At 32.3% G+C, this 12,025-nt stretch overlaps 2 protein-coding genes across 2 annotated transcripts in view; one reads left to right on the top strand and one right to left on the bottom strand.

Moving 5' to 3' along the window:
- The window catches only part of LOC111409826 (uncharacterized protein At5g49945-like), an 8,578-nt gene extending 6,640 nt beyond the window's left edge, over positions 1-1,938 (bottom strand). Inside the window, exon 1 of the mRNA XM_023039901.1 lies at positions 817-1,938. Within this exon, the coding sequence (XP_022895669.1) occupies positions 817-1,911 (1,095 nt within the window). The 5' untranslated portion in view covers positions 1,912-1,938. The remainder of the gene's footprint in view (positions 1-816) is intronic.
- Positions 1,939-6,491: 4,553 nt separating this feature from the next.
- On the top strand, positions 6,492-7,511 carry LOC111410933 (WEB family protein At1g75720-like). Its single transcript, XM_023041526.1, has one exon. The coding sequence runs from the start codon at positions 6,563-6,565 to the stop codon at positions 7,247-7,249; it is 687 nt and encodes a 228-aa protein (XP_022897294.1). The 5' UTR covers positions 6,492-6,562; the 3' UTR covers positions 7,250-7,511.
- The last annotated feature ends 4,514 nt before the right edge of the window (positions 7,512-12,025 follow it).

Genomic DNA, 12,025 nt, shown 5'->3' on the forward strand with positions numbered 1-12,025 from the left:
AATCTTTAGAAGCTGCGGAAACGGAAGTTAAAAGAAATGCCGATAGCTTGTGTAAAGCTAAATATCTACCAAAGTTCTACTAAGCAACTAAAATGATTTTTATTGCCAAACCTTGTGATAGAGATCAAATCCAACCCCAAAAGAAGAATGTAAAAGAAGAAAGACCAAAAAAATTACTTTAAAGACTAACCGATGCATTAAGTTTCTGAGCAGAATTTTGATAACTGCAATCAATAGACAGGTGTATGTATGCAAACTTGTTCTAGCACATTCAATTTAGTAAAAAATGTACTTTTTCAATAATTACGCTGTTCCCTAAACAATTGCAAATTCAATGTGCTGAGTCGCAATAAATACCAAACTTGAAACAATTTCCTGACGTACTTCAATCCCCCAAACAACATCAATCCTTCAGATCATATGCCACAACAAAAGAAAGAACTATGATTCTTAAGGCTCGAGTCTATTAGAATATGCCAACTTTTTTCCAACCAGGTAAAGGATCAGTATAACAAACACCAAAATCAATTAATCAAACCAACATTGACTATCATAAAGAACTAAAAAGATAAATACAAAAAAACACAAAAATTCATTATTCTTTTCCTTGATTAGCTATACCCTTATAATTCCATAAAATTCCCATTTCTCGAGTGCACAAAAATTTCACTTCCAGCTCATTATAATCATAAATGCACAAAATGTAGCTAATTAGAACCCAAAACAAATGGCTAGAATCATTCGATGAGCATTCAAGATATACTACAATTGAAACAACTATGTGTGCGTGTATATAAGCCAGATCGAAGCCAGTACCTGATCTAGTACAATGTCAGTAATTAAATCCCCAGCAACCTCCTTGGATTCAGAGACCACCTGCAACTCCTCCGCCACCCACTTCCTCCCACTTGGCGGTGCCACCAGCACTGCAAACCGCTGCAAGTCCCTCACCTCCTTCTGCATTATTTTTGCCAACTTCTTCCTTGCCAAGGCAAAAATCACATGATCCATCGCATCATCATTCATATACACCTCAAATGTGATTTCATCTTTACATTGCACCACCATATTATACAGTCTTGAAATCAAATCGTGCCGGCTCTTGAGTTCCATTGTTGCCAGCAAACCCGAGCAAAATCTCCTCCCACTTGCATAAAACTTAAATACATTATTCCCTTCCTTCAACAAAATTGGAGAATCTTCAGTCTCCCCCACACCCAACAAGCTAAAATTCTTTTCGAAAATTGAATCCTTAGTGGCAAACTTACGCGCCCATGCTAACGCCAAGTTCTCGTTGACCCTTTTCCCCGTTAAATAATTAATAGCGAAAACAATAAAAAATATAACACATACAATTTCAATAGAATATGACAACATCAGATTCATAACAGACATAACATCCGAAACTTCAGATTTCACGTCTTTCCCCGAATCGGGCTTTTCCGGGTCAGAACTCAAATCAAATTTCGACCCGGTAGCAGATTCCTTAGTAACAATATTTTCGGGGGGCAAATCTTGTGGAATCCCTTCAAACTCATCCTCGTCCCAATAATCAAACGACGTGGAAGCGGGCTTCGAATTTGAATTCGGATCTGAAACCGGGGACAAAATTTGGGTGTCGGGCTTTGGATTCGGGTTTTCATGATGGGATTCCGAGGTGGGTTCAGAAAGAGAGATAGGGGGCGCACGGGACCGGACAGGTCCAACGTCATTCGGTTCTATGACAAACTCATCATCTTCATCGGCATCGAACCCCTCAAAGTGGGGTTGTTTGGTGGCGGAGGAGGCGGAAATGCAGTGGAGGAGAAGGAAGCAGACGGAGAGAAGTGTAATTACATGCAAAAGCCTGCGTAAGAGAGAGAAGGGGGAATTTTTCGCCATCGTTGAAGCTTTATGATATGATTGGACCATACAATCAGTAAGAATAAAAAGAGAGGGAGTGAAGTGTTTGTATAAAATTGAAATATGGTTCATGAAGGAGAAAACAATTATTAAAAAGTAAGCGTGCATTTTTTTCAGATTGTTTTTAATTTTCAGTTTTGTAAAATAATTAAAATATGTTTGATTTTACATTTTAAAAATACATTTTTGAAAATAAATATAAACTTACAACGTAAAACTCAAAATGCATTTTTTTACTTTTTGAGCTCCCGTTTGGCCCCATTAATTTATTTTTTATTTTTCTTCTCTTAATTTCAACAACATAATTTTCCATAAAACACTATTACACGTAAATTGAAAAAAAATTCTTCGTTTTCAACTATCCATTCTCCAAAAAAAAGAAGAAGCTATTTTGCATATTAAAATGTTGAAATAATTAGGGTCAAACGAGGGCTCATATCTTTTGTAAAATTTTGAAAAAACTCAGAACATATATGACAGGCATTTAAATAAATTTTATTTAAATAGATTTTAAAAATTAAGAACTGTAAAAAAACAAAAATATAAAATCCTAACGAGTCATGCTACATTGTTGGTGCCAACGTGGACCTGCTAAAACAACAAAATCCAATCCTAATTAGGAGCGAACGCAGAATTATGATTCAATGGGTATAATACAAAAAACGAGTTAAAATAAACTCTGAAAGATGTCAAAAAAAATCCGAAAATTTAAATTTAAAAAAGCACAATCTAAGGTTTGTGCTTTTGAAAATTTAGTCAGGACGATCGACCCAGCTCAACACTTAATGGTCTGCCCCTGAGTTTCAAACCGTTTGTTGACCGAACCAACCTAACCTAGTTACATGTTCATTTTTTTTAAAAATTTAAAAAAAAAAAAAAAAAAAAAAATATATATATATATATATATATATAATGATCTCCTAAGTATCAGTACTTAATTTATGTTAAATACCGGTGACATGATACATCATTTAATTAATGAATTATTAAATACATTGGACCTACCTTTGGTGGACCCACCAAATATATATATATATATATATATATATATATATACTTTTATTTATTTATTTTTTTTTTAAAGGAAAACAGATTTGTAGCAAAAGATCTCCGGCCCGGAAAATCTGAAAACTTTGAAAGAAGTTTTAATTTTTTAGAGATTCCTTAATCAAAAGTTATATGCCTCAATTTTCGAAAAATTATTTCTTTTTTATGATTTCTTTTGTTTTTTCTTAAGAAATGAAATTAAGGATCCATTTAAGTGCTCCAAATTCTATCTTATTTTGATGATTTTCTGGTAATGGATTCTTGTTGTGATTTTTTGTCTTTGTTTGAATTGGAATGCATTTGATAATTTAACAATCAGAATTGCTGTTATTTTTGTATTTTTCACTTAAATTAATTATGATGGAAAAATAATTTCAACGTAAATATGCTCTCTCTCTCTCTCTCTCTCTTTTTAATGATCACAATGTTAATGAAAGGAATATTCAAGATAAAAGTGATGAAAATGATGCTGAAAATAAAAAGGATGACAAATATAGTGATATTTGTATTAATGTAAATCTGTATTTTTTACAAATTTAATTGTGTCCCATTATTTTAAAATGTCTGCGTTCGCCATTGGGACCTACCATTAATTTATTTATCAATTAAGTGGTGTGTTATGTCATCAGTACTTAACATAAACTAAATGCCGGAGCTTAGGAGATCATTCTATATATATTGTAAATTGTTTAAATAATAATATATTTCTTGATATTATAGTTGAGGGCCTGAATTCTACGGGGAATGAAAAAAGGTTGACCATTGCGATCACAAAGGTCCCTGCAGAAGAACCAGGAGCCACAAAAGTTACACGATCGGACCCTTTCTCTTAGGTGCAATTGCATAGGCCAAATGAGGCCGAGAATATTCTTCTCCTAATTTGACATTATATGGTTCGATTTTCAACCCATTCATCTTATAAATAGTTTCTTCCATTCATTTTTAAAGGAAGACACATTCCTGTGGCAAAATACATAGAGGATGTTTGAGTCCCATTTTTATGAAAAAAATGTATTTTATAATATTAGATTGATGGAAAATGTATAATTAAAAAATAAGGAAAAGTTTTTTATTTACGTATAATATTATTTTAATGAAAAATGTGTGGTTGAAAAAAAAAAAAGAGAAAAAAATGTATTTTAAAAAAAATGGGAATCAAACAAAGTCATAATTTCATCTTTAGGTTCTCTAGAATTGTGGCTAGGATTCGAAATTTGAAGGCGGAATATCATAAATTAGAAGAGAAATCCGCACTAATCAACAAAAGTTGAAAAATCATAGTTGGAACTCGAGGCGAAGAATAACAATTGTCAGGATTTCTTTTCTCTTTTCATTGTAATTGAACTCGATGATGATGTTTACCTTTTATTAGATATTCCGGGATTGTGACTAATTGTTTAATTGTCGAGATAAACGATATAACATGAGTTACTAATATTATTTTAGTTCAAAGTTTTCATGCCAATTTTATGCATGTTAGTTGCTTATTTTGTGCATAATTAAATTCAATTTCTCAAGCACAAATTAATAAATTTAGGAACAATATTGATACCGAGAGGTGATATATTTGTTTAGCTAGCTTGTACAATAAGTGACATAGGTTTTGATAACATATCAAAACATACTCTTATAGTTTATACTAGAGTGAATTATCCAAATGGTCATTGAACTTTGAAAAAAGTTTCAACGGAGTCACTGACTTTAAAAATCATTTAATTAATCATTGAACTTTGCAAAAGATTTTTACGGGGTCACTGAACTTTGCAAAAAGTTACCAGGGGTCACTAAATTTAGTGACCTTGGGAATTTTTTTTAAAAAAATTCAATGATCTTAAGGAAATTTTTTACAAAGTTCAGTAATAAATTGGCTGATTTTTAAAGTTTATTGACCTCGTGGAAACATTTTACAAAAATCAGTGACCATTTGGGTAACTCACTCGTTTATACTATCTTAAATGAATTTCTGTATTTATGTATGTTGGAATTTTATTAGACACATAGTAAATTTGGGTGTGTGAATATGGCTGATTTGATTTAAGTGAGCTCACTGATTAGAACTAGTTAATTCGATTATTAACATGCATAAAAAAGGGATCATAGGATATGGAATTAAGTAATTGTTGCCCCCGTTTGGCCCCCATTATTTGGATTTATAATTAGGAGAATAGTGTTTTTTTTTTTTTTGTTAAATGAATGGTTGTAAAAAAATAAAAAGTTTTGATTTGTGTTAAATATTATTTTATTCAAAATTGTTTGGTTGACAATAGAAGAGAGAAAATTTTAAATTAAATTGATGAATTTTAAAGTGGGCCAAATGGGGGCGTTAATTGACCTAAGGGAAATTGAAATTTCTAACTATAATCTCGTAAATCTTTTATAATATCTTCAAGCGTTGATTGTGTTAGATAGAGTTGAGTATAGATTTTTTAATTTTCAATTCAATTGTCAAGTCATTAATTGATAACTACATTAATTTAATTTGATGCTTAGTGTAGAATAAAAATTGACTTTCAATGATTAGTATTTGAAGAAACGATATTTGATCTTTTGATCTTACATGTACATCAAGATTTATATGAGGAATTACATAACGTCATATAACACTCTACTATTTGTTAGTTTAAAACATATTCAACTTTTAATCTAATCTTTTTTCTTCACATCATTTTCGATTATTACTTATATACCATTTTATGTAAAAATAGCAAAATTCTTGAACTTTTTTTTGCACCCAGGGCACATCTCTAAGTAGTAAAAGGGGAAGGTGGAGAAATCCAGCTTTACTTGAGGCTGCTGCGTCGAGGGTTTGAATCCTGAAATATGGATTTGACTCTTGGGTAAGTGCAAGTGTACAAGCAGCCTTCCATCCTGTACCTTTGGAGGCATAACCTGCGATTTACCTCCCTCACGATACTCCAGAATATGGGTGGTGGGGGACCCTTAAGGTCAGAGTTTAACTTTTTTTAGTAAAATTCTTGAACTTTAATCCACTTAATTACTAGTCACGATACCCTAGACTTGACATTTAGGTGAAAACCCGTCCTCCCATGAATTTTCAAACTTTTTAGGGTCTAAGCTATCAGAAGGCGGTTGGCAGGAGCATGACCCAGCTTCCAAATCAAGAATTATGAATTTATTATAATTAATGAGATAAAACAAAATTCTCAAAAATAAGAGCTTATTTAAAAGTAATTTTGAAAATTAATTTTTTTGATCGTTAGAAGAAAAGTGAGGTCCATTGTGGATAGGAAGTTAAATATGACGACCGAAATAGTAAAATAACAATCAAAAAATCAATTTTTTGAGGGATAAAATCACCCTCAAACAGGCTCTAAGTACTTGACTGTTGCATTGCACAGTTAACTACTGGCTTTTAATGATAACTACTCTTATGCTCGATTCTATCGAAGGTTGTCTGGTAGTTCAGCTGTCTACCTCGGTACAACCCCAAAATCTTTTGTGGCTTAAGCTTCAAACGACATATAAATTTGTATGTATATATACCACCCACCCCACCTCTCTATGAAGTTTTGACTTGAAAGCAAAGAAAACTAACTGAAACCAAACCTATCATCTTCCTATATTTTACCGTATTCTCCCTTTTTTACACAATATGGAACCCCAAACTGATTTCGACTGCCATGAGAAGCCGGTTGCGACCATGGATTTCCTTTCTAAGGTCGATAGTTCACGCCCCTTTCGCTCGGTAAAAGAGGCGGTCGCCATTTTTGGCGAGAAATTCCTGGCTGGAGAAATCTATTCACCAAAGCCTTTCACGTTTCCGAGGCAAGAAACCCCATATTTTTCACCAACCCCACAAAATCTCCAAGAACCTTCATGGAAATCCTCGCCCAGTCCGCAAGATTCCATTTACAGCAATGAAAACTCGCTTGTCGATACTGTAAAAAAGCTCGAATCCGAGCTTGAAGAAACGAAAACAGAACTGAATTTACTCAAAGAAAGAGAGTCCGAAACTGAGGTGGCACTGGCTTCATTGAATGCTGAGTTGCACAAGAACATGTCAAAACTAGCAAAGGCCGAGGCGGATATGGCTGCCAAGGCGGCAACAGCAGCGGTGGCTTCATCAAGATCAGCAGAAACTTCACAAAGCTTAGCTCAAATTCTGAGTATTGCTGAGGAAAAGGAAAAATTGTTTACAGGGAGGAAGAGGGAAGGAAAAGTTATGAAAAAGAAAGTGAAACCAATAATTCCTCTTGTGGGAGATTTGTTTTCCAGGAAAAAGGGTTCATCTACAAGTATGAATAATCCTCTTTTTGCATCCTCTCATGTGCAATTCTAGAATTGAGAAGAAAAAAAAATGGAAGTTCAATTTCATCACACAGTAAATTAATTATGGTGTGTCTCAGGGGTGATGAAATGCAATTATTTCTATTTTTATATGTATTTTTTGAATTTGAGAAAAAGGAAAAACAATGTGGGGGAATTATTAGTTGGTAATGAAGGCCCCAGCCCTATCATTTGATGTGGTTTAAATTCTGTAAATGTGTGTTTTTATAGTCGTTTGCTTGTAATTTTTCAATTAAGAATATATCTTTTGACCACTTTAGTTTTCCTTGAAAGTTACTTTTTTTCATTGTATTTCTTTTGTTATAATTATTTTTAATTAGGTGTAAGAGAAAATTTGTATTCCCAAATATTTTGGGAAATTTTCACATAAGGTTCCCAAGCATTCACACCAATAGCGCTTGAGGTTGCATTCTTAAGTTTCTTGGCCATCACAACCCAAACTTACATAATTAGCCCTTGCGTGGTAGGGATTAAAATAATGAAATGTGTATTTAAAAAGTTGTAAGCACCATAAAATATGGGGATAATAATACAAATGGACATTGAACTTTACCAAAAAAAATTCACGGGATCACTAAACTTCAAAATTCGCCCAATTTCAACAATGAACTTTGCAAATTTTAATCTAGTTCATCGGGCTATAAAAAAAATTGACGGAATGCTGAAGTGCCTGACTACATACATGGTTTGATGTATCAAGTTGTGGTTGTCAAATCGAAAAAGTGTTGCTTATGTGGATTAATTTGTAAATGAAAAGCCTAGAAGCTGAGGATTAGACTGAATACAAGATAAATGAGAAGCTTTTTGCAATTATAAGATGATCAAATTTAATTTTTAACTCGATTTTTTTTTGGATCACAAATTTGTCCACAATTTTACCAATTCAATAAAGCAAAAAGAAAAATCCAAAAGCAATTATACACCCTTTTTTTTTTTGCTAAAAGTCTTGAAATTAAAAAAAAAAAAAAAAGTACATTACGTGTACTTTGTTGGAATTTTGTATCGAAAATTGGTTGCGCCCAATTTTAAATTATTATTAAGTGGAATTTGTTATTTGGTGAATGATAAATTAAGCCAAATGTAAACCGCTTAATACTTGAAATTATTGAAAAATTGTATAAAATATTGTGAAATATTCTAGAAAATAATTGGATGAAAATATATCTTTTCATATGAATGGTCATGACATTTGGCATAATTATTTTCCAATAATTATGAATTCCAAGAGATATGTCTCTTAGTATGATTGTGTCTTTTGACAAAATTTTTCAACTACTATATATAGACCCATGTATTTGGATTTTATCATTCAAGAAAGTCAATAGATAGTTCCACATCATTCCATTTCATGCTTACACTTTAGTTTGCATAAAACACTTGTATCAAAGTCCTGGTTATGGTAGAGAGGAAACTCCAATCGAGTTCATTGTTCTAAGCCATTTGGAGATTTTTATGGCTCGGCATGGTCGTTGTATTTTGGGAGATGATTACCAGAAAATCGTTAGCACCAATACGGGACAAATTCATCTTAAGGACAAAGTGTCCAACACTTGCCTCGACCAATCGCATCACTCGCATCTCACCTTGATTCTTTCTGATTTCTTTTTTAATACTTGATTTTAGAAAGTAACCTTCTTTTGGTTTTATGTAGGTTTGAAATAAAGATAGAAATGAGAGAATCTGTTGTTTAATCTCCTCGATTCCTGTCGATAAGATGAAAATATGTTTCAATTTCGTGGAGCATAAACATAATGTTTTTTGTGAATATAACATGTACAATATCGGTGTAATTTTGTCAACAATCTTAAGATGAAGTTTGGTGCTTGTTGTGCATTTTATGTTCTATCAGAATCTGGAATATATTTTTGTTTCCAGTATGTTGAATAATATTTTGAACAATTGGAAATTCTGATATAGAGGTATGTTTATCTGGTATAATTCAATAGTCGATTGCTACAGTTGAATAAACTTTAAAAAAATTGTTTAAATTTTGGAAAAGTGATGGGGTTCAGTTTATTAAAATGGTGACCTTTCAACTCTGAATGTAATTTGAATTAGTCGATGGCTAATTGATGAAAGAATATATAAGTGTCTATTCAAATTATGCTTTGAAGACATTTAGTTGGTGACGACTGGAATGAATTTGCTACCTTGTCTTGATGACTTTTAATTGCTGAATACGGGTCCCTTTCATGTGTTACCGAAGCGGTGCAATTACATCGTATCTATCTATTTGATAATAAAATATAAAACGATGGTTACGAGGCCATATGGTGATAAAAGGTAGCCAATAGTGATGGCTGTATTTTAAATGGCATGCAATTGTCTTTCTATTAGAAAATGCATGTGGTTCTAGTTCGTAAAAATATTTTACAGGATGGTTATGTGTATATTGAAGAGAGATATTGACATTGTGTTCGGCACATTAGAAAGATGGAAAAGGCCAAAAATCTTGAATTGCTTCATCTCGTATGACTGCTATGGAATTATACACGAATTGGAAATGAAAAAATTGATTTGGAAGTGGTAGGGACTCCAAATTATTGCATGTGAAATAAAAATTTATTAAATACATGTTTTAATGCAATTCATGATTTTGATTTCCTCTCTATTGAAATTATGGAATACGTTTTGATGTCTCATTGTATATTTTGTATCTGCCATGGGAGGAAAAGTTTGGAATAATGTGACTTTTCATTTTAAATGCAATGAAACAAGTTTTGGCCGGTGACTATTATATATATGTCCATATTTTCTGTAAAAATGTTGCAAGACATATGGTCATGATATAGTGATAGATTTCTATGAAAGAAATTTAAATGGGCTTAACATCTGTTTACGTGCATGTCATGGCTAGATGAACCAACCACTTTGTAAATATGGTATATGCATATACGGTAAGCTGCATATACGATAAGTTGCATATACGGTAAGTTGCATTTAAGTTGAAAATACGGTATGTTGATACATATACGGTATGCTGTTGCATATATGGTTTGCTGGTGCAAATATGGTATGTTATTGCAAATATAGTATGCTATTGCAAATACGGTAAACTGCATATATAATAAGCTGTAAATATGGTAATTTGTATATACGGTGTGCATAAACACGGTACGTTGTATATACGGTATGTATAAATCCAATATCTAAATTTCATATACGGTATATGTCCATCTGATATTGATTTGAAAATTATAGTAACCTTGATTTATGATGATAGCCTCAAATAATTCTATGAAATTAAATGAGATGACTTATGTAAAATTATTGTTGCATAAGAGTATGACAAAATGTGATTTTGTCCTAATTATTTAAAGTAAAAATTGCTTGCCCAATTATTGGAATGTGAAAATATTTTATAGAGCACAAATGGTGTCTATAGTTGGCAGTGGTGCCGGATATCTTTGAAAATAATGATTGTAAAATGACATTTATTTGTAAAGGATAAAAATCATGTTATGCAAATTGTGATATTATGAAATATTCTAGAGGTCGTTTTGTAAGATTGTGACTTTGAGAACACAACTTGTCAACCTATGATTGATTAACTCATTCAAATGTGAATATGGAGAATAAGGAGAAGTTTCTTAGCCTTATTTATTGTTGAATTTGACTTCAATTTTGGAACCACTTAAGTTGATATATGCTTTGAAAGCGTTGTTGGTCTATGTGATGACCCTGATTTAATTTGGATGATCAAATTAATATGATCGATTGAAGTACAATGTCGAATAGAAAATAATTTTTATTTGTGTGAATCGACGACCATTAGTTTAAAAGTATTTAGACTTTCACGAAGCACTTGATAAGAATATTGTCTAAGTGATAAATAGACTGAACTATGAAAGAGTTGATGAACTCTAAGTTCAAGAATAACCCAAAAATATAGGGGTTAACATTAATATTTGAGAACTTATATGAAAAGTTCAAGTAGTGTGGGTGCAATACTACTCCTTGGATATATATCCCTAATTTAAGGATTATGGGGGTAACTTAGCTAAAGTTATACTTTCCTGTACCTCTAAAAAAAAAATGGAAGATACTCCATATGAGTTATGGAAAGGTCATTCTTCTTCCTACCAACACTTAAAAGTGTGGGGGTGTTTGGTAAATGTTGAGATTTCTAAGCCTAAACAAATAAAGATTAGTTCCAAAACGACTGATTACATACGCCAATAATAGTAGTGCATATTGTTTCCTTGTACATAAATTGGATGTACACAAGCGTACCATAATTGAGTCAAGAAATGTGATATTCTTTGAGAATGTGAAAAATGTAAGTTTGAATAAAAGAACATGAAACTACAAATGGATCTTCAAATAAGGAAGAACCAAGGCGTAGTAAGAGGGCTAGAACGTTCACTTCGTTTTGTCTGGATTTTCTAACATATATGGTAAAAAATGAAGAAGCAATGTCTATTTCGGAAGCACCACATTGGAAAGAAGCTATCAATAGTGAGATAGATTCCATAAATTTATAAATGGGAATTGATAGATATACCTTCCGAAAATAAGCCTTAGGGTGTAAATGGATTAAAACCTGATTGATCCGTTAACAAATATAAGGCTGGATTGGTTGCCAAATGATATAGGCGGGAAGATGGATTTGACTTCTTTACATATTCATCCATGACTAGAATCACTTTGATAAGGTTACTTTGCAACTGCGGCAATACATAACCCTGAGATTCACCAAATAGATGTGAAAACGGGATTCCTAAACGGTGAGTTAGAATAAGAGATATACATGGAGCAACTGGAAGGT

The sequence above is a fragment of the Olea europaea genome, chromosome 15 (genome assembly GCF_002742605.1).
Source record: "Olea europaea var. sylvestris chromosome 15, O_europaea_v1, whole genome shotgun sequence".
NCBI classification, from domain to species: domain Eukaryota; kingdom Viridiplantae; phylum Streptophyta; class Magnoliopsida; order Lamiales; family Oleaceae; genus Olea; species Olea europaea.